General features: G+C 40.7%; 1 protein-coding gene and 1 non-coding gene across 18 annotated transcripts in view; both read right to left on the reverse strand.

The window, feature by feature from the left end:
- Nucleotides 1-1338: 1338 nt before the first annotated feature.
- The window catches only part of LOC117964035 (sarcolemmal membrane-associated protein-like), a 100172-nt gene continuing 77435 nt past the window's right edge, over nucleotides 1339-24075 (reverse strand). For 12 of the 17 annotated variants that reach the window (XM_059000478.1, XM_059000479.1, XM_059000477.1 and 9 more), the window contains 7 exons: nucleotides 13329-13454; nucleotides 12462-12536; nucleotides 9910-10215; nucleotides 8396-8513; nucleotides 6953-7124; nucleotides 6216-6350; nucleotides 1339-4011 (listed from right to left, as the gene is read on the reverse strand). In XM_059000478.1, coding sequence (XP_058856461.1) covers nucleotides 3919-4011; nucleotides 6216-6350; nucleotides 6953-7124; nucleotides 8396-8513; nucleotides 9910-10215; nucleotides 12462-12536; nucleotides 13329-13454 — 1025 coding nt within the window. In that variant the 3' untranslated portion in view covers nucleotides 1339-3918. Of the gene's footprint in view, nucleotides 4012-5055; nucleotides 5144-6215; nucleotides 6351-6952; nucleotides 7125-8395; nucleotides 8514-9909; nucleotides 10216-12461; nucleotides 12537-13328; nucleotides 13455-24075 lie in introns of all 17 variants that reach the window. The other 5 variants (XM_059000484.1, XM_059000481.1, XM_059000482.1 and 2 more) reach the window with 2 other exon arrangements.
- LOC117964140 (small nucleolar RNA SNORA47) lies at nucleotides 7475-7607 on the reverse strand. The gene has a single exon (XR_004660975.1). It is a non-coding gene; the product is annotated as a small nucleolar RNA SNORA47 (small nucleolar RNA).

Here is a 24075-nt window from a genome sequence, read left to right on the forward strand (position 1 = left end):
CAGTGACCAGGTAAGGAGAGCATTAGTCAGAGAAGCAACAAAGAGGCCAATGGTAACTCTGAAGGAGCTGGAGAGATCCACAGCTGAGATGGGAGAAACTGTCCATGGGACAACTATAACCTGGACGCTCCACAAAACTGGGCTTTATGGAAGAGTGGCGAGAAGAAAGCTATTGCTGAAAAAAGCCCATATCAAATCCCGTTTGGATTTTGCCAAAAGGCATGTGGGAGACACAGCAAACATGTGGAAAAAGGTTCTCTGGTCTGATGAAACCAAAACTGAACTTTTTGGCCCAAGCGTAAAACCTTATGTGTGGCGCAAAGCCAACACTGCTCATCATTCTGAGAACACCATCCCCACGGTGAAGCATGGTGGTGGCAGCATCATGTTATGGGGATGCTTTTCACCAGCAGGGACTGGGAAACTGGTCAGGATTAAGGGCAAGATGGATGGAGCCAAATACAGGGAAATTCTAGAGGAAAACCTGTTTCAGTCTGCAAAAGACCTGAGACTGAGGCGGAGGTTCACCTTCCAGCAGGACAATGACCCTAAACACACAGCCAAAGCTACACTGGAGTGGTTTAAAAGCAAGAACCTGAATGTCTTAGAATGGCCCAGTCAAAGCCCAGACCTCAGTCTGACTGAGAATCTGTGGCAAGACTTGAAAATTGCTGTTCACCAACAGTCCCCATCCAACTTGACAGAGCTTGAGCAATTTTGCCAAGAAGAATGGGCAAAAATTGCAGGATCCAGATGTGCAAAGCTGGTAGAGACTTACCCAAAAAGACTCACAGCTGTAATTGCTGCCAAAGGTGCTTCTACCAAGTATTAACTCAGGGGGATGAATACTTATGCAACCAACAAATGTTTTTTTTTTGTTTAATTAACTTTTGCGTCGCAATAAAAAAATATTTTGCACCTTCAAAGTGTTAAGTATGTGTAAATCAAATGGTAAAAATCCCAATTAAATCCATTTTAATTCCAGGTTGTAACACTACAAAATGTGGAAGTCCAAGGGGATGAATACTTACGCAAGGCACTGTATACATTGAACTGTATACATGTTCAATGTGTTTATACAAAAAAGTTTCCTAACAGGCACAGCTTCACCTGGCTCTTCTTATTTTGCAATGTTTGATTAACTGCACATGAAATATTCAGCTGATAAAAGATGTAGAAAAGCAAGATGAAGGATGGAAGAATACTGCTGAAAAAGCCTTTTTATTTTGTTGCACATTCAATTTCTATTGTTGTGTTCAGTAGGAGTGCCCTGTTCTTCTATACCACTCTCTATATGTTCCTTTCACTAGGGAATTAATTCACACACATGAAGGGAGGGAGAGTAAAGTTTGTTTTATTAAATCATGCACATCACAAGTGTTAGTGCAAATAGTTTAATCTGTACTCCAGAATTTATACTGTACTTTCCATATCTTTACAAAATAGATTTTAAACAATTATTTACTTTAAAAAATGTAATTATGAACTTTAGCATCTCAGGACAATATTTGCAAACAAATTATGTACAGGAAGGTACTCGCAAGCACCGCTTTGAACAGGAAGGTACTCGCAAGCACCGCTTTGTACAGGAAGGTACTCGCAAGCACCGCTTTGAACAGGAAGGTACTCGCAAGCACCGCTTTGAACAGGAAGGTACTCGCAAGCACCGCTTTGAACAGGAAGGTACTCGCAAGCACCGCTTTGAACAGGAAGGTACTCGCAAGCACCGCTTTGTACAGGAAGGTACTCGCAAGCACCGCTTTGTACAGGAAGGTACTCGCAAGCACCGCTTTGTACAGGAAGGTACTCACAAGCACCTCATTGTACAGGAAGGTACTCGCAAGCACCTCATTGTACAGGAAGGTACTCGCAAGCACCTCATTGTACAGGAAGGTACTCACAAGCACCGCTGGCAAATGAATTGTGTTGCAGTTGGGCGGCTGTTTGTACTTTATTCTTGTCAAAGGAAACAGATTACCACAGAACATTGTTGCTATTACAGCTTGTGTACATTTTTTCACAAATTAATGATTCGTCAATCAACAAACACCCAACAACAGTAATATTTATAAAAGTATATATTCACCCCCCCATCCTTTTAAAACACTAAAGTTCCTATTTACTTATTAAACTTGAAAACTAAATCTATTCCTGTTAAGGACATTTTTATCATGTTCAGCTTGCAAGGTGAGGGACTTGTGGATTTAATTGTTGATAATTTGCATGCCTGTATTAAGAAAAATAAATAAATACAAAAATAATGGGTACCGGGATTGCATTTGATCAGATTACAGGACAGCTGTGCAATTGATCAGCTTCTCTGAATGCAGTCTTTCTGCATGCCTTACATCTGCAGAGATACATTGTGGTGTTACTGGAACCAAATCAGATTCTGTGGCTCAACCTCATTAAAAGGTCCTTTAGTAACTGATTAAAACTAAACCCCTTCAAGACATAGGTGTGCCAAGTGCATGCCCCAACGTTAATCCCATTTTTAATCCTATCAAATGATATGCAACATTTAAAAAAACAAAAGACTTATGGGTAAAATGCCCAAGTTGCAAAAGTGAACTACATTTTCTTTAACATTTGAGGTATAAACAAAGGAAGGGGTGGTGATTTCAAACTGCATTGTTTCCTCATGGTACAACAGCACTCCATCTAAATGTGTCTTTACTTTCTATCAACAAATAAACAGAAACTGTGGAAATATGTACAAACACCCCCCCCAAGGCCGACTCAAGACTACAGCGCTGAGTGTGACGAGGAAGCGCTAGAAGTGTGCAGACAGGTGTTAGATGTACACTATATATACACATGCACTGTAATAAACACTTACACTAAACATGTTGATGTGCCTTTGGCGTGGAAACTGAACTGAACCTATATGAAACTGTAACACTGCACAAGTCCTGCACAAGGCTGCTGGAATTGGGAGTTTTAACTTGAAGGCGAGACATTTTGGTTTGGATTGTATTTATTTATTTAAATATCTTTTTACAGGGTAAAAAACCAGTGAGATGTAACACCTCCTTTACAGTGGTGACCTTGCATGTGGCACTGCTTCTCAAAACAACATAACTTAGTAATCAGGCATTTATAAGCAGCCCTGAAATCGGGTGGGAGTTGATGTGGAGAGGATATGCGAGAAGATTGCACATCGCTGAATTGCGGTTATCTCTGTCACTGTACCAGCTACTGCAGAGGACTCCTTTAACAAAAATACTGACACCCCAAACTGCTACGTAGTGTTTTTTTATAAATGCACGGAAGTCTTAATTTTGAAGGTACAATACAAAAATGTACAGATCATTTTATACCCTGGCTAAAGCACCTATACATTTTTAATAGAAGGTTCTTATTTCATATTCTCTCAGAAAGCTAAATAAGAGAAATGATATTGTTCTTTATTTGTACTTTCTTGTAGAGGAGTGTCTAAGCTGTTCCCCTGAAACATTCAAGCCACAGAGAGGGTAAGAATGGCACATCACTGAGGGATGGACTGGGTGAATGTGTGTCTAGTAACTTACTCCCTTGTGCCCTGACCTAGAGGACCACATTGCCTCAGCTAATGTAGCAACCAAGTCCTGCTGTAAAAACACACCTGAACTTGTGAGAACAGTTTGGTACCTAAAAAGCCTAGTTTATGCCACCACAATATTATGAGAATCCCAACATACACATACAAAAAAAAACTGCAAATAATGTATTACCTAGAGTTGAAGTAGTAAGTCACAATTTTTATTCCCTCGATATATGTACAGTTCCATTTTATACAGGTAAAGCAGAGAGACCCTACTGTTGCACTCTGACAGAGCCGAGTGTGTGTGCCTGTGATTAGAGGTGTGGAGGAAGGCGACGGGGTGTCGCGATGGAAGCAGCATGGGGAGGGTGAGGACGGTGTGCTCGGGAGGCTGCTCAGGGAGAGCCCCTTGACAGGCCAGGGTACAGCACCACCACGGTCACAGCAACCAGCACGGCCACCACGGGCATCCAGGGCAACCAGCGACCCTGCAAGAGAAGAGCAGGAGGGAGGCGTTACACACCGGGGCACAGACAGCTTCCAGTAGGGGGCACAGGCTACACACACAGGGAAAGCAGGCTGTCTGCTTTTATACTGAGCAAACCAGGGACTGGGAAAATAAACAAATAGGGATGTGTAGCTCTGTGCTTGGAGGGCTGCTGATTGTGCACCAGGTTAAACAGGCATTGTGAGATAATGAACGGATTTGGGTCTGGAAGGAGGTTAATTCCTGCTCAGGAACAGCTGCCCATCCCTGCTCTACAGTATGAATTAAAGGGGTTACATTATAACCAAGGTTTTAAAATGCAGGGTCTCTCTTCTTATTAGTATTACCACTGCCTCCCACCCCTTGGTTCTAAGGTCTTATTTCACTTTATATTTATATATATATATATATATATATATATATACATATATATATATATATATATATATATATATATATATATATATATATATATATATATATATATATACATATACATATATACATATACACACACACACAGTATATAAAAGCTCAAATCTGTATTAAACTCAACAAGACAGTTGCTCTTGTTTCCTGATCACTTCTTTTTTGCTAGGTCACATTCATTCAACTGCCGCTGCAATCAGGTCATACAACACAGGTAGGGATTATTAGGTACCAGGAAGTAACAGCAGCTTGCATTTTAAATGTGTAGGGTCTTATTTGAACAAACACTGCACATTCTGAATCAAAGCAATCGTCCCTTGACTAATCCCCAGAATGGTGCTGCAATTCTAGTACATACTCCATCATTACTGTGTGAAAGCCCTGAAGAAGCCAGGATGAATGTGATACATTAGTGAGGTCCTACCCGAAGCCAGACATACGACTGTTAGATGATTAGTAGAAGTTTGTATTAAGTTGTGCCCAGTGCATCTACTGACCAGGACAAGGTCCAGACACAAGTAGTGCACTTGCTTTTGTCATGCACTGCTCTTGAGAGGAGAATGACACACAGAGGTGACACACACACAGACATTGACTCAACAGTAGCTCTGTGTACCTTTCTACCGCAAGGGGCCGAAACACCAATACAGGAAGGCCAGGACAAGGCCGATGAAAATGGCTTGGACAGGTTGCAATATGGAGGGCTAAAAAAGGAGGGAAGGGATAGTAAATAATCAATTTGAGCAGGGGGGGTGCAATTTAGAAGGACAAAAGAATGGGGAGATTTTTTTATATATTTTTTTAAAGCAAACAAAATCATTTCTATTCTTTTTTTAAAAAACAGAATACATTTCATATCTCACTAACAGTGAGATTTTTTTTTTTTTAACTCCTTCAATATCCTCACTTTCTCATTTTCAATAAAAGACGGTTTAGTAGTAATTATAAAACCTCCATATAAGGTGTGAGCCACACTTGGGTTCACTTGCACGTGTGAAAATGAATGTACATCTTATTGTAGCTCTGTGTGTTCCATGCTCGTGCCAGTTTAGCTTTCCTAGCAGTGAAGTGCTGCACAGGCCAGCTGCAACGGAGCTGGACAGTAAAGAGCCTAAATACTGCTGACTCAAGCAGCTAGGATTCTCATTCCTGTATGAAGAGCACTGATCACCATCACCATCACCGATACACTGTTCACAGCATATTACAGTTACAACAGTCAGGCTTCAGAGGAGAGCTGTACTCTGTAGGATAACAGGAGGATTACTTTTAAAGATTCTGGACAAAAACATTAACATCACAATTATTGGAGGAAAGGAGAGCTACAGGAATAGAAGCAGCGACAGGTAACATGAAGAGAGATGTCCTGGGACGTCCCAGTAATGATGATTAAAGCACTGAAGGAATCCGAAGATGCAGAATATCCACTGAAATGAACATGGTTAAAAAGAATAGTTTAAAAAAATTCCTGCAATAGCTCCACAGCATTGCCATTTGTGCAGTGTAAACTGGTTGAAGGTGCGTATTCCTTATTCATTAGCGAACACCAGACTGAACAACAAGGACACCAATTTAACATTTGAAGGTAACTGTTGCATGAATTATTAACAGTGAATCTTGTACATTTAAACCAGATCTTCAACAACATTAATGGCATGATGAAGTCATTCTGACTCTCCAGGAAGTGGAGAACGAGTTGCAATATACAACCCTACTAAAGTGATAGATTCATTGCTGTTTTACAGACTCACGGAGCGGAGGAATCGAGACACTCACATGGCCGCCTTTCTCCTGCAGCAGCTTCAAATTCACTTTACATTGCTGGAGTTCGTCTGTGATGGTCTGTTTCTCCTGCTCTGTTCTCTCATACCTCTCCTTCAGGTCTAAGAGCAGAGCCTGAGTTTCTTCAAACTAGGAAATCAACAAGAGAATCTTCATTACACAAGTGTCCTTCAAACTATGGGGTGTGGATACCTGCTTTCAGGAGGGTCCTTCAGTAAAACCTCCTGTTCATTACATTTACAAGGCAAAGCATCCTTCAAAAATCATTACACACAAGCCCCAATGAAGATTACTCAACTCCTATTTAAGGTTTCATTTCATGCAAGTTACGGGGAGGGAAAGAAATTGTGCTTTGCTGCTTGATTTTGTTCAGGAGGCCCTTGGTTGTACCTGAGAGACTAAAAGGATGTGTTTGAGAAGTAGTGTGTAGTGTAATGTTTCAAAAGAGCACTGACAGAAATGAATGATTTATTAATGAAATGGTTCAGAAGAGGGTTACACCTAATGATACTCCATGTGGTGTAAAACAGTTTGTTCTCTAGTATTGCAGCACATGTTTTTGACAAGCATTTCAGTCTCTGGGGCGGCCGTGTGAAGCAGGTGGTGTCTGCACTGAGAAATGTACTTCCCTTTCTAATATTGAAGAAAGGGTTTCTTTAGTATTATCGATGAGCAGCTTGGTGCAATGTTTGACACAGGTTTAGTGAATGGAAGGCTTGAGAAGTGGATACCTCTTTCTGCAGGCCTTTGGTCCGGTTGCTGGCCTCTGCAAGCTGAGCCTTGAGACCACTGGCATCCTGCTGGTGCTTCTCCTTCAGGACTCCCGCCTCGCTCTCCAGGTCTCTGCGAGTCTTCTCCAGCACACTCAGGGTACTGGTCAGCTCCACACTGTGCTGGCGAGAGCTGTGCCAAAGCAAATGTTCAAAACCAAAAGGATTAAACACACAAGACTGCTTGGGAAAGCTGCTTTATGCAATAAAACCCTCCTGATTGACTTGCAAAGCAGAATCAAACTATTGCTTATTGTAATAAAACCAGCGTTACAGTCTCTGCACTGTATTTGTACAGCTGAAAAAACAACTGTCTGAATGTAACTAAAATATCATCCAGAAGCATACGTTTCATGGAAGCATTCATTCTGAATGTTAATCTTCATTCTTCTGAAGCACACATCAATATGTATGTCACAAAAAGGGAAGGTTATCATTTATTTCAAAGCCTCCGAGGTTTACAGATGGGGATAGGCTCAATATATTGTGTATGCCAAAGCAGAATGGCTCCATCAGTAGTTAATGAAGCACTCATTCCAGCGGCACTGTATTCATATTGGGGGATGTAACCAGTGAAAGCAGCACAGTGTCAGCTGTTTTACCTTCTCAACCCCCTGGATCCATAAGGATTCAAGTGCAATGAACATAAACACAATCAATATGTACAATTTCCTCAAGAAACTAGCACAAAGAAATCTACAGCTAAAAATAAGAAAACTCAGACAGCGAAGAAGTGTTTTTTGTAAAACATTAGCAGGACTCGTATTGCACTGAACCAACGCATTCCTTGAAGATGAAGTAAGAGTGTCTGTACAAAAGGAAACGTGATAAGATCACACACACATTAAGAAAGCCATTCTTCAGGAACATGTCTGGTTCACTGCAGGTTGCCGCTGCACAGCATTTCAACACAGACCACAATGTTTTAAGACCCAATCAATCCCTAGAACAATGAGCTAAGAAAATATATTTGATTATGGGAACTGCATTGTTCACAAGACGGCATCTTGCCAGAGCTTTACAGCAGAGCAGGGTCATTAATCATGAGGCGCCGACTTCAGGAAGAGCCGGCTGCACAGGGACCAGCGAGACCCAGCTGCTGGTCAATAGGGTTCTGGACCTCAGGTCTGTCGAACTTTCTGCCAAGTTTCAGGTTGTTTTGTGACAACGTACTCTAGTTACTGCGGGAACTTTGCTGTTTTTAACAGATTTGACTCATTGGAATGAGAGCCATAAAAACAGCAGCATGTAGCACGTTCTCCACCTATTGTTCATAAAGCAGTACTGAGGTTGGTATCTCCCCCTTCACAAATAGAGCTTTTCAAATGGAGAGTGGTTCAAGTGCTGTAGAAGACATCATTAGAGGCTGCATGCTGGACATAGTGTGAACGCAGAGGGACTTGCCTGTCGAGCTCCTTCTCCAGGCTCTGCAGCTTCCCCACGAGGGGGGCCTTCTCCTCCTGAAGGGAGGCGCACTCACCCTGCAGAGTCGCACACTCCTTCTGGAGCCTTTCAAGCTCATCTGAAACAAAACAGCATGTCATTGTTTTTACTGTTTGGGCAAAGTCCCAGTCCTTAATTCGACCCTAAACTTTCTGCAGAGAACTTGGACTGACATTCTTTCCTTTTTGTGGAAAATGAATTGAAACAGTTTAAGAAATTTGGTAAGAGATGAAATGTCTTTAAAAATAGTTCAAAGTGATTTGCTTCAAGAAACATGCACACAAGCATCAAGATTATTTAATAGCATGCCAATTACAACTGCTCTGTCCTGGATGCCCCTTAACCCCTTGCGGTCCATTTATTCAGCGCGTCTCAGGCACGTCAGGTCCAATTTGTTTTCACACGCGGAGTTTATTTTAGACGCGCTGTTTAAACGTCACCCCCACAGAAAAACAGGTTTAAAAGGCAGTGCATATCAATAGGACACTCAGTACTGCATCTCCAGCCTCGCCCCACCCCTTGTTCGCTGTATTTTTCACATACCTCTTCATAGTCGTGGATACCGATAAATCATCTCCTGATCACTCGTTTTATCACCAAACTCCTCAATAATGCGATCCATGCCATTATTTTATTACTATAACATCTCAAAAAGCTCTGCAAATGTCTGTGATATTCTTTGAGCGCTGGATGCAGAAGCAGCTATCTTGTTTGTTTAGGTCTGTGTTATCTCTGTGGTGCCGGGGCTATGTGTATTGCTCAGATCCGCCCCCTTTTTTTTTTGTTGACTTCTCTCGGCTCCCATCGGTCACTCTCGGCCATTGGATGGTTTTCTTGGCTGTTTTCGGAGAAAAAACGACTAGAAACCTGTGTTTTACGTCTTTTTACTGATTACGGACAGGGTCTGACATCGGACCAGAAAGGGAAAATTGTAATGTCGGACCTGGTCCGACATAGGACCGCAAAGGGTTAAGATTGAGTCTCTTGCTATGCTTGATTCCAGTCTGAAATACAAATGGACTTGCATGCAGTATGTAACACAGAAATCCAGGATGAAAAAGGTTCATAAGCGTTTGGCTAACTACCCATACAAAAAAAACAAACATGTTGTTACAACCTACTGTACTGTAAGTGAAGGTGAATTACTTCCCTGATAAATTGGTAAGATTTTTACGCTAGACACAGGGAAGTTAAACCACTAGACACAGGGAAGTTAACACCTGTAAGGTTTTCTAATTGTGAAGGAAAACATTTGTGTTCATTGGGGAAATACTTTCTTTTGGTCACCTGTACTGGTAATTATCAGGCTGTATATACAGAGCTTTCACAGCTGTGAGCCATAGGTAAGGGACCGTGCAATTTGTGTTACATCTTATAACGAGAATACAAGTGCTGGTGTAATGGTATCATGGGGCACATGGGAGGCACGACCTGTTCCGTGGTACAATGGGCCGCCCTATAACAAGTGCGTTTACCTTGCAGCTTGGCAGCCTTCTCCCTCTGCTGACTCTGCTGCTGGAAGCTGGCCTGCAGGCTGGTTATCTCAGCCTCGTACTGCGAGGCAGCCGTGCGCCACTTTTCCAGCTCCTCCCGCACTATGCTCAGGTCCTCCTGCAGGGCTGTGATCTCGCGCTCGCGCTCCGAGGTGGCTGCCTCCATGGCTCTCCTCATCACGCTCACCTCCTCCTGGGCCCGGAACAGCTCCTCACGAGTGCTGCTGATGTCATTCTCCTTCTCCTCCCGCAGAGTGGCCACGTCTGCCTGCAGCTTGTGCAGCTGGGCTGGGGGGGGCAAGGGCAGCGGTGCCAGATTAGTCTCACTGTTCAAATCTGTGCATCATAAACTGCTGCTTACACTACTACTAGCAATTAAAATACACTGGCGATACTTTAGTTCAAGGAGCCATTACAAATAATGAATAATACATTTATAGCAACTAAGGCATTTATTTATAAGAAACCTTACACTAGTACTAGTACCTTACACTAAACTGCAATACATTCCTTGTTAATAAACATCAAACTCAAATTAAAACATGTGTCTTTTATAATTATATATATATAAAACACAGCCGTAAGTACATACAGATACATGCAAAATATATAATTATTAAAACACAGCCGTAAGTACATATAGATACATGCAAAATACAAATTAGATTATACATGGTAATCGACACATACAGACGTGCTCAAATTTGTTGGTACCCCTCCACAAAAAACGAAGAATGCACAATTTTCTCTGAAATAACTTGAAACTGACAAAAGTAATTGGCATCCACCATTGTTTATTCCATATTTAATAGAAATCAGACTTTGCTTTTGATTTTTTATTCAACATAATATTGTAAATAATAAAACAAATGAAAATGGCATGGACAAAAATGATGGGACCGCTAACCTAACATTTTGTTGCAAAACCTTTAGAGGCAATCACTGCAATCAAACGTTTTCTGTAACTCTCAATGAGACTTCTGCACCTGTTAACAGGTAGTTTGGCCCACTCTTCCTGAGCAAACTGCTCCAGCTGTCTCAGGTTTGATGAGTGCCTTCTCCAGACTGCAAGTTTTAGCTCTTTCCATAGATGTTCGATAGGATTCAGATCAGGACTCATAGAAGGCCACTTCAGAATAGTCCAATGTTTTGTTCTTATCCTTTCTTGGGTGCTTTTAGCTGTGTGTTTTGGGTCATTATCCTGTTGGAGGACCCATGACCTGCGACTGAGACAGAGCTTTCTGACACTGGTCAGTACGTTTTGCTCCAGAATGCCTTGATAGTCTTGAGATTTCATTGTGCCCTGCACAGATTCAAGGCACCCTGTGCCAGGCGCAGCACAGCAGCCCCAAAACATAACCGAGCCTCCTCCATGTTTCACTGTAGGTATGGTGTTCTTTTCTTTGAAAGCTTAATTTTTTCGTCTGTGAACATAGAGCTGATGTGACTTGCCAAAAAGCTCCAGTTTTGACTCATCTGTCCAAAGGACATTCTCCCAGAAGGATTGTGGCTTGTCAATATGCATTTTAGCAAATTCCAGTCTGGCTTTTTTATGTTTTTCTTTCCAAAGTGTAGTCTTCCTGGGTCTTCTTCCATGGAGCCCACTTTCGCTGAAAAAGCGACGGCTGGTGCGATCAGAAACTGACGTACCTTCACCTTGGAGTTCAGCTTGTATCTCTTTGGCAGTTATCCTTGGTTCTTTTTCTACCATTCGCACTATCCTTCTGTTCAATCTGGGGTCGATTTTCCTCTTGCGGCAGCGCCCAGGGAGGTTGGCTACAGTTCCATGGACCTTAAACTTCTTAATAATATTTGCAACTGTTGTCACAGAAACATCAAGCTGCTTGGAGATGGTCTTGTAGCCTTTACCTTTACCATGCTTGTCTATTATTTTCTTTCTGATCTCCTCAGACAACTCTCTCCTTTGCTTTCTCTGGTCCATGTTCAGTGTGGTGCACACAATGATACCAAACAGCACAGTGACTACTTTTCTCCATTTAAATAGGCTGAATGACTGATTACAAGATTGGAGACATGTGTGATACTAATTAAAGAAACTAATTAGTTTGAAATATCACTATAATACAATTATTTATTATGTTTTCTAAGGGGTACCAACAAATGTGTCCAGGCCATTTTAGAATATCTTTGTAGAATAAGCAATAATTCATCTCTTTTCACAGCTTCTTTGCTTTATTCTATGACATACCAAAGGCATGCAACTATACATGATAAAATAGCTTTTAATTTCATCACTTTTCAGGAGGAATGAAGCATTATTTCAATGAGCTGTAAGGGTACCAACAAATTTGAGCACGTCTGTATACAAAGTATTAATTATATTCTGATTTTAATTATATTCTGATTTAAATAAAATCAAAAGCTTCTGTAAATACTAACTTAAATTTCCCTCTTTCAAATGCTGAAGGATAAATCTACTGATAACAATCTAAACGTTTACTTTGTGCTTTGGTGTTTTGATGCCCTAGATGTCACAGCAGCTTAGTGACAAACACAGAGTGCGACAGACCGACCTTGCAGGAGTTGGATCTGCTTGGTAGAGTTCTCAGTCTGCTGCTTGCTCGCTCGTCTCTCCTCTTCAAGCAGCGCTGCACCAAAGCACAGGGAGATGAGTCTGACTGGAGCCGACAGGGGCCCCCTGATGTCACACTGCACCCCCACGCAGGACCGCAGAACCAGGACAGGGTAGGTTCAGCTCACACACACACACTGCACACCGCACATGACACCTCGGAAAACACTTCAACATGCACAAAAGGAACTACCTCTGAGCGGAATTAGAATAGGGATAAACCTTCTGTGCCCGAGGTGTGCTCAGCCTGCTGACATCAACACATTTAAAAAACTCTACTTCGGGATGCAAAGCAGTCAAAATGATGTTGGGTTACATTTGATTTGTACTGAAGAATTCTTAAACGTAGGTGTTTAGAAATGCTTTTGAATGCAGTTTGCGATTCTTGCTGACAACAGGGGGCTGCTTTGTCAGGTAACGATGGCCAGAAACAAGTACAGCCCGGAAAACTTGCGTTGCGCAGCAGAGTCCACTGGACTAGACTAGGAGGAGCCAGGCTGCTTTTACATGAGGGAAGTACTTTTCACACCTTTGTGTAAACCAGCTATGAATTGTGTTACTCAGTACTGGTAGAATTCATTGATGACAAACACACAAACAAAAACATGACAATTACACTAAACTAAGACATGGCTCCCACACACTAACAGTTTGAATTAGAAGGAGGGGGAGAAGAGCTGGTGTATGTTTAGGCATGCCACACATTTCAGCAAGTAAAATCAGCAAGCGTTCAGGTCTCTCATAAGCAGTCAATGTAGGAACAGTGTATGCAGACTAACTCTTAAAGGAAGATCCTGAGAGCACTCACCTTGCAGTTCTAAACACTTGTGTTTGCCGCTCTTGGCTAGCTCCTGCGCTTCCACCAGCTCCTTGTGCAAGTGCTGGATCACCTGCTCGCTGTCCCCAGGCTCCAGGTTCACACGGCGAAGCTCATCTGCAAAGAAACAGGCAGGTACAGATCAGCGGGGCGACAACACACAGCCACTGACTGTGCAGGGAGACACACACAGAACACTGCCCTAACCCTAACCCTAACACAGCCACTGACTGTGCAGGGAGACACACACAGAACACAGCCACTGACTGTGCAGGGAGACACACACAGAACACTGCCCTAACCCTAACCCTAACCCAGCCACTGACTGTGCAGGGAGACACACACAGAACACAGCCACTGACTGTGCAGGGAGACACACACAGAACACAGCCACTGACTGTGCAGGGAGACACACACAGAACACTGCCCTAACCCTAACCCTAACACAGCCACTGACTGTGCAGGGAGACACACACAGAACACAGCCACTGACTGTGCAGGGAGACACACACAGAACACAGCCACTGACTGTGCAGGGAGACACACACAGAACACTGCCCTAACCCTAACCCTAACCCAGCCACTGACTGTGCAGGGAGACACACACAGAACACAGCCACTGACCGTGCAGGGAGACACACACAGAACACTGCCCTATTTGTATTTATTATTTATTAACCAGGTAATAAAGAAATAAATTAAAAATCAAATTTTCAGGTGTGACCTGACTGACACAGCAGTATAAATGAAAATAATTGAAGCTAACACAATAAATCCATTGATCTTTCTTGCTCTGCACTTCCGTTTGAAACAGGGCTCAAATGTCCAATTCTGAAAGACTAAACATGTATTTTCACTTTTATCAACGTTGTTATTCTGTTAAGAGCCAGCTACAAACACTCCAAAAGAAGCATTCTTAAATGTCAATGTTGTACTGTACAGGAGGTCAAAGGAGAAAATGGGAGGGGTGGCGAAATGTACTCCCCCAATAAGATTTTACTTCAACCCTTACTATTAAAAGCTAGTGGTGTAATGATATGCTAATGTCACGATACGACACTTGTGATATGATCTGTGTCACGATACACGTGAAGGTCATGATGGGCTAATTGTATAATGCACAAGAAGATCAAATGATCATTTATTGAAGGACTATTTTGTAGTTAAAATGAGATACACACTTATTCTTCATTAAGAACCACTGCAAATTACTATGAGCTATGTTTGCTTTTAGTCTTGTATCACAATACAAATGAGACAAACCTTTTTAGATTACATCACAAAGAAAGCATCACAATTCATCGATACACAATGCATCATTACACCCTTATTAAACTCGGAGAACCCAAATGAAAGTGGGCACTGGAACAAACTGGGGCGCACCGAGCTCTCCATGAACTTGTGCTGCTCTGCCAACTTCAGCTTGAAAGACCTCAGTCACCCAGTTCAGGGTGAGCACTTCTTTTACAGGTTGCTAGTTCTACAGTAAGACAGTGACAGTGTTGACAGACTTTCGTGTAGTTCACCGTTTCATTGGGACTAACAAGTTTACCATGCAAGAAGATAAATGTAGGAATCAAATTAAAAGCTTCATTTTATAGGACATGCATTCACATACAGGCATTAACTTGTCTACTTCAAAAGCTTTAGGAAAAGTAAAAGAACTGCATTGTATCTCAAATATATTGGGATCTACATACTGCGTTTCAGTTCTAACTTCGTATACTTAAAGTAAAAACAGACATGTCTGTTCTGCAGGAACCTTTAAAACCAAAACAATTATAAAATCAGCAACAGGCCCACTCTACAAAACCAACCATTAATAAAACTGACAACTTCATTATGAAAAGCAGTGGTTACTTTGTTAATGTTCACTAATCATTTCCCGTCAATCCCTGCCCTCAATTAGCTACTGGAGCATAACCTGACAAACACCAACACAAAAAACTTTTCATGATCAAAGAATTAGAGAAACTAACAATCCAGAGGGATTTTTTCCTCCTCTCATTTGCACAAAAAAACAAACAAACAAAAAAAAAACAACCCTTCACAGATTTACTGAGCAGACATCATTGGTATGCTATTACTAGTCTGCACCGTTCCAATGTAGAACACTCTTTCTGTGGCAGCATGAAGCACTGAGCACATTCCTCAAACATTACATAATGCAGGGGAAGTCAGCACTTCGGTCAACTTGCCATACATCTCACAATCATCGTGCAGCGAAACCCACATTGACAGCTTTACACTTCTATAACCTTTAGGATACATAAAGAACCCTAGTAGGGCACAGGACACATTACAAAGCATACTTTGAATTTGTGCTGTTCATATGCTCCTTACACTTTAGGAGGTAATAAAACAAACCGTAACTAAATGCCATCTGCAGACTAGGTCACACAAATACTGAAACTGACATTACATCACTGAATGTAACTTATTGTAACTTCCAATAAATTACAAACTTTGCAATTCTGTTTAAGCCACAACAAATCAAAACCAATTTATATCAACACACATCCTATATTAAATAATAAAACAAACACTTTATATATTACCGTTACAATTGTATTTCATAGAGCAAACGATTCTGAAGAGTTTTGTGGATACTTTTTGTTACCTAAAATGACCTATATTATTAATTATAAAAGTCAGTCAATCGAAATCGCTCAAGCATACAGGTGGAAAATGTGGACGTGAAATGTGTATGTTTTCATCTGCGGTTTATGTTTATGTTATGTTGATTAAATAATTATACAGTGTTTTAGAGAATGTTTTCTTAGTTTTACAGTATGTATCTTTGTATAATATACTGTGTACGTCTAAATTAATATAATCCTTTCCACTGTAATTACTGTGTTTTAAGTTACATGAGTTAGTAAAACTGTTCTCGCACCAGCGAAAAATGGCTGCTTTCAAGAAATATTTTTTCCAGGACTGTACTCACGTTTCCATGTTAACAGCTGCCCCTAGCGGTGGGAATGTGTCATTTCAGGGTAAAATTTGGACAAACTGGCATGTCGCCCATATTGATTGGCTCATGGCGGTCATGTTTGTTGATGTAGGAACTTTTCCTGACTAATTTTTTTTAGAGGACAGTACAAAGATAACGTATAACCAAGATTCACATCAATCAGCCAAAGGGCTCATGAGGAGTTGTTGTTTAAGCGTTTCACGCAAAATCCAACATAGCTGCCACACCATGTGACCGATCCATTTTTCCTTAAGTAGAATCAATCGTGGACATGAGCGCACTATCTACAAAATTTTTCACAGCTGTACTATTTACCGTTCATGAGAGAAGACTTCTGAATATTGTCCAAACTTTATTCAATCCAAGATGGCTGCCACATCATGTGACCAAAGGCCGCCATATTGACCACAACACAACATCACAGTCCTCAACATCCGTGTCAAATTTTGTGCGTTTTGGTGCAGCAATAAGAAGTTATACGCAGTTTTATAGCCAGTTGCGTATGTTGATGATGTCATGCAGCGTGGACACCATGATTCACAGGAGCAACTTCCCTTGAACAAGCGTAACAGATGACCATACTGAGATGTTTTATTCCAATTTTTGTTTCAATCGGATAAGCGGTTTCAGAGAAGATGTTTGAATTTTGATGATTTTATATTTTTATGGTAATTTTATGTCATTAATCAATGTGGTTGCCAAACCACAGAACCAATCAGCTTCATATTAACAACAGTTAATCATGGACTATCCCTCAACATGTATAGCAATTTTCAGAACTCTGCAGTAAGCAGTTTCCGATACATTGGCGTTTTAACAAATTCCGCAAAATCCAATATGGCTGCCGAACCATGTGACTTGCGCAAATTTGCTGAATGTCACCGACTATCATCCATAGGCATCCACCAGTGTACCGAGTTTTTGAGCATGTTTTGGCAGAAAAAAAAAAAAAAAAAAAAACTAGAGTTGCTAGCAACTATGAAGGCTTCCAAGCAGTTATCGTGAAATTTAAGCGCATTGGTTATTCTAGGTGAATCGTAATCATTAGAACATTATGTTCTTAACTGTGCTAATTGTGTCAATTTTGGCACAAATATGAGAAGACACTTGAAAATTGCCCGAAATTTTCATTAAATGTAAGATAGCTGAATATCACCGACTATCATCCACAGGCATCTACCAGTGTACCGAATTTCGTGAGTTTTTGAGCATGTTTTGGCAGAATATATATATATATATATATATATATATAGAGAGAGAGAGAGAGAGGAGCAAGAGTAATAATAATAATAATAATAATAATAATAATAATAATAATAATAATAATAATAATAATAATAATAATAATCATCCTAACAAAAACAATAGGCTTCCCCAGCCTACGGCTTGGAAGCCTAATAATAATAAACACAACAATAACAATAGGCTTCCCAGCATTTGGCTTGGAAGCCTAATTACGTCTCACCCAAAAGACGGAGCACAAGGAGGTTAAGTGACTTGCTCAGGGTCACACAATGAGTCGGTTGCTGAGGTGGGATTTGAACCGGGGACCTCCTGGTTACAATCCCTTTTCTTTAACCATTGGACAACACAAGCTATTTAAAAGCTTGTGTATGTTGATGGAGTTAAAACTACATTATTTGGTGACCTTTCCGTGAATTCTTGATTTTTTGCCGAACCTCGCCCATGAAATGTACTAAACATTATCATGCCAAAATCGAAGCCTTAGCAATGAACAATGAACATTATGTCACATGGAGTTTCCTGTGCCGATACAGACACTCTCGTTTGCACAGAAATAATAAAATCTTTGCTTTGATTTCCGCAGGTGTATTAATTTCTGTCTTCTTAAAATTACAGCTGCCAGCCATCCCCCAATCCATCTGCTTTCCTGCAACTCTCTCAATCATCATGTCAACGCAGCAATAATGAAACTGGTTGTTATTTTCAATCCTACCTGCTGATAGCAGCAATGAAGGATGGTCTTAGTCTATTTTACCTCATCCATCTCAGCCAGGCTGACTTGAGCAGACAGGAATGTAACCTAAGCAATTCCAATTCCCTTCACACTACAGCATGCCCGCCTCTATTAAAGTTAATTCAACAAAATGATGAAAACACAAAAAATCTGAAAGAAATCAGTAACATTTTCTTTTGGTATGGCTCCAGTATAACTGAATAACTAATATTATACATGCATTGCATATTGTACTGTATCCCTTAAAGAGGCTTCACACTACATTCTCTTGCATCTTATTAACACTATGCAAGATGACAGACTAAAGCTGCTTCCTGGAACCTTAGCACGTCCTGTCTTGTAGGTCAAATACAGCATAGGAAGTGACTGGGTGTATCTTCTTCACAATAGCTAAAATTGTGTCTGTAGGTTTAACTGTGTTTGTAACATTTGCTCTTTGTGTGAATGGTTCGAACTTCCAGGCACTACTGATAATCTATGGGAATAAACACATAACCAAGCCCTAGGACTTTAAAAAGTATACAAGTCCCAATAGTGGTCCAGGCCCTGGTACTCTCCCGCCTAGACTACTGCAACTCCCTCCTGGCTGGCTTCCCTGCGTCCGCCACCCGTCCGCTCCAGCTCATCCAGAACTCTGCTGCCCGCCTGGTGTTCTCTCTGCCTCGCTTCGCCCACGCTACTCCACTACACTCCCCTGCCTCCAGAGCCCGCTCCTTCTCCACCCTTGCTCCGCAGTGGTGGAATGACCTTCCTACAGATGTCAGGACTGCCCAGTCCCTGACCACATTCCGGCGCCTCCTTAAGACTCACCTCTTCAAACAGCACCTGTAGAACTCCTCTGTTTGTATCCTGGGACACTATCACCCTTCAGTAAATGTGCTTTATTTTGCTCTTATCTTGCCCCCTATTTTACTGCATTTAATCCTGTACTTCAGAATACTGTAATCTGCCAAGTGTTTAACATGTAGTACTTTGTATTTAATCATATCCTGATGTAACTATCACTATTTAATCATATCCTGATGTAACTATCACTATTATCTGCTCTATTATTGAATTGTGGTTTGTCACACTTGTACTTTGCTTGAACAAAAGTTATTGTATTTCTTGCACTTATTGTATTACTTGTATTGTAACACTTGAAATGTATTTGCTTACGATTGTAAGTCGCCCTAGATAAGGGCGTCTGCTAAGAAATAAATAATAATAATAATAATAATAATAATAATAATAATAGTTTTGTGTTTTTCAAACAAGAACAGCTTCAAGTGAATGAGATTCGGAGATCGATAAAACCAGGCAGTCTCATTTGATTAAACTGTTTTAATGTGGATTTTCTTTATCCTGGAGAGCCTCCAAACTAGCTGTAGATGTTCTTAATTCACACCAGCAGCTGTACTGAAGAGCATGTTCACATGACAGCATTGTCAAAGGGATTGTGCCCCTTTCGAAACAGACAGTTACAAGTAGGCTTGGTTGCAAAATATCACTCTGAAAGAAATACAAAGAATCCACTTAAATATGAGGAAAACCCTGCTGCTTTTACAGGACTTACACTGGCTGTGTGTTATTAATAGAAGTAATGTGATGCTCAATGTTCCTTTTACAGAATGTCATCTCAGCGATACATCATTGAACAGTATAATCCCTTAAAGATCACGCAATAAGAAATTCTAAACTGGAATTGTTCATCTAGGCCAGCCCTACCCTGCCTCCCACAAGAACCTAGGGTAGCACGCAAGGGTACGGCTTCAATCAGGTTCTGAAAACTTGATTTACCCATCTTCTATATACTCTTCAAATATGCTGTATGCAGATTAGACTGCAGTGGCACAGAGCAGAGAGAATGAAGAGCATGCAGATATGCTAAGAAAGAAAGAAAGAAAGAAAGAAAGAAAGAAAGAAAGAAAGAAAGAAAAAGAAAGAAATAATAATAATATGTACTGTACAGTAAGATCCTGCTCACAAAGCTTCAGCTCCTTGGTAGATGGTCAGCTCACTGTCTCATGGTGGCTCTTTCTTTAATGCCAACTATTCATTCTGCACTGGTGCTGTTCTACATTATTGTAACATGAAGAGCTATTATAAAAACCTTGAAATGATTAAATTACCCAGGAGATGAGCTTATTAAAAACTGTGTTAAACAGGAGATGAGCTTCTATAAATAGAGTCACCTGTCCTTGAAAGAAAGACAAGATCCTTCCAGATGTACTGAATCAGAGGTAAACCCAGCAGACACATGTACAACAGACCAGTGTACTGATTAAGGTATTAGCCAAAATGTCCATCCACTTTACTTAGAACTCCCTTATAATGATCCTCTTTCCATTCCGGTTGACATTTCTCGAAGTTTTCAAAGCTTTTGAACTTTTCACAACTATTGCGAAGTTTTTTATGTTTTGAATAGTCCCCCCCCCCCACCCCAAAACAATCTTTACATACTGTTCCTTTGCACCATGAGCCATGAAAGTACCGCACTGTATCCGTTTCAACAACCCCTCCACACACACAATCTTTACATACTGTTCCTTTGCACCATGAGCCATGAAAGTACCGCACTGTATCCGTTTCAACAACCCCTCCACACACACAATCTTTACTTACTGTTCCTTTGCACCATGAGCCATGAAAGTACTGCACTGTATCTGTTTTGAAAAACAGGAATTGACCCCCAACCCTGGCTATCACCCACTCCAGGTTAAAACCCACCTGCTGTACATTCAAATACTGTTCTCAATGTAAAGCGCTTTTGACACACAGAGAGCACAGTTACACTCACAGCTCACTCGCATGTCTGCTGGAAGCCCTGGCCTCAACCAAGGGGCCCGAAAGGTGGTGTTACAGAGGACAGAAACAGAGCAAGCAGTACAGAGTGCAAACACACCAGAGAGGAAGAACTTAATACAACAGAAAAGGACACGGAGGATCGAACAGCAGTACACTGTACTTTAATATTGTACATCTTGGTGTAGAATGTACAAAGCAACATTAGTAACATGTATTTGAGATGAAACACTGTACTGGAATGATTTTCTTTGCACGTTGAAAAGCCACAGGGTGATAGAACAAAAATAGACAAAGTGCGCCCCCTGTTAAATATCATTGGAATTACAATAGACTGGATATCTTGTATTCTACAATCTTTTCAGTATTTATTTTGAGATATGAGCTTCACAGAACATATGGTCTACATCACTGCAATAAAAAATTGCATACTTCTTCATTTTGTAGTAGTTCATATTTTAATAAACCATTTACAGTTTTTGCTTTTTTATGTGAAAATGTGAATAAAAGAAATAGAAACTGAACTCTGCTGTGATGGGGCATGAATAAAAAGGCAGAGAAGCCACGTCACAGATCTTTCATTTCATCACTAGACAAACGCTGGGTTGGACTTGCGAAAAAAATCTGCCAATTTCATTTGTTTTCTCTTGGTATAAACTAGGGTCTTAAAACATCAAGAACACTGAGATTCCTTTGGCTTTAAGAATCTGCAAGAAACTATCGTAGGTAAAATGATGATGCCAAATGATATCTAGAGATTAATGGATCAATTAAAACGTGCGCAACGTGCGCCAAAGCATTTGGGAGCTGAAGATTATACTCCCCACCCCTCTTGCCCTAAATTTTCGACTTTTGCTGGCATCCGATAAGGATCTGAAGGAGTCACCACCACAAGTGGTCACCAGTTAGAAGCCAAGTCCCATTGTTCTTTATCAGCTGCTCGCAGAAGACATGACCTCATCACAGAAACAAACACTGGCAACAAGTAGAAAGGACAGGAAGAATACAGGAATTTCCACTGGGCTGTTTCCACAGTTAAAGGACTTGCTTATTAGAATGTTTGCACAATCTGCAATGTTTATTTTCAGTTAAATGGGAACAGACGCACCCTGGACATAAACATTCAGTTTGATTGATACAATGTTGTACTTCCAATAAATGATCAGGGTCTAAGAGCTGAACTCAAATTGACTAACCGCCTCAACACCACATTTTCAAATATACAGACACAAAAACTGCCACTATTTTAGTACAGCCTGTATACGGAAACCTGATTTAAATTAGACTTGGGTGGCGAGTTCTGTGTGCTAGGTGGTCCAGTCAGCTATCACTAATTATGAATCTTCTAGTCAACCACATCCTTCTGCTGCTCCAAAGCCCTTTGCCTCATCTTTCAGCTTCTCAGATTATGACTGGGGTGATGCATGGCCATGAATAAGCTATTGCTGATCTGTTTCAATCAATAGTCTAACCAGTTTGGTATTTTCAGTATAAGGCCAAGTGGGGGATTACAGGCTTCATTTAAACAAGCAGTGGTTTTCTGTTTACAGGTCAATAATTGCTAAAGAAGTATTTCCTTTCATGGCCAGTTTTCATCAGCTGGTACCAAAATATTGTACATGACCAGCAAACAGGTGTATGACACTGTACAGCATGCCTCTGCATTTTCTAGTAACATGATAAAACTTGACACAGCTCTGTTAAATGATCTGACAAAGTGAGAAGCAGAGTTCCATAATGACAGTGAAGTGCAGCTACAAGGATCATGGACACACAGAGCAGCTGTAAAACTGACACACAGCAATCCACACTGAAAATGAATTGATTGGACTGCTTCTGTAAAGGAAACATGCATCATCACTGGGGGAAGTATTAGCAGAACACCCTTCATTAACTTAAGAAACACACAAATCAACCGCAGAGGTAACAAATCAAAAGAGAGACATGTTTGTATACCAGGCTTTAGAGTTTTACTTCAAAGTTTAATGACAACCGTCCACATACGGTGGCAATGGTGTTTTATATCCCAGTTTCAGAACCTGAACCTCCAGACTTCTAAAGTTATACCAGCCCAGAATGGCCCCAGTCAGTACATGACACACAGGCTGTGCTGTTCAGAGCCAGGCTTATCCATTTCCTCTTATTAAGTTGTGTTGGAAATGCTCCTTCATTCAAGTTAAATATTCATCTGAAGCGACATGCAATATGAAAGGAAATGTAATTTTAAAAAAAACGGAAATACTAAGGAGGTGTATTTACAGAAAAGTTTGATTACTACAGCATACTTTGACCTTAATGAAAGAGGTCATAAAAGCACAGAGGTAAATAGTCACATCAGGCCACTGAAATGTAGTTTACTGTGACAAGCACTTCTAGCAGCAATAGACTTATAAATACGGCAGTCTACCTTGTTCTCAGTGTAGACATTTTTTAAATGAATGAACAAAACTAGATCCCAAGGAGTGGAAAGACTTCGTCAAAATGCAAATGTTTGTTTTGCTTTTCCTATGTGGACATTATAGAAATACTAGCAGGTGTTTTACAGTGTGTCAGAGAGAAAGAGAGAAGGGGTTCTGTAAACGTTCTTTCAAATATGAATTAAAAGGAAACATGCCTGCAATCCAATACTGTGTTGTATGTGATGTCAGCACATTCATGAGCTTATAAATGATGAGTGACTATGGCAGCTGGCATGCTCAATGGGTGACAGTCATTGGGCTGGTCAATCAGTTATAAAGAATGATTCTATGGGAACTCCCTATTAAGAAAGGAGTGAAACACTTCTGTACAGTAGAATGTGTCATTTATTTCAGACCTCGTTGATGCACTGGTTTCCTTTGCATGATATCTTTGAGGCAGTCATTTATAAATTCTGCTATATAAACGAATATGAACATGGTCATTTTTGCCACTAAATACATATCAGTGCTTGTTGGAATATTTAAATATTTGTCTCAGCGCTTTAAGATACTAAATCTCCTTTGCTGTTTACTGTATGATGG

Source organism: Acipenser ruthenus, chromosome 25 (assembly GCF_902713425.1).
Source record: "Acipenser ruthenus chromosome 25, fAciRut3.2 maternal haplotype, whole genome shotgun sequence".
Classification (NCBI taxonomy): Eukaryota; Metazoa; Chordata; class Actinopteri; order Acipenseriformes; family Acipenseridae; genus Acipenser; species Acipenser ruthenus.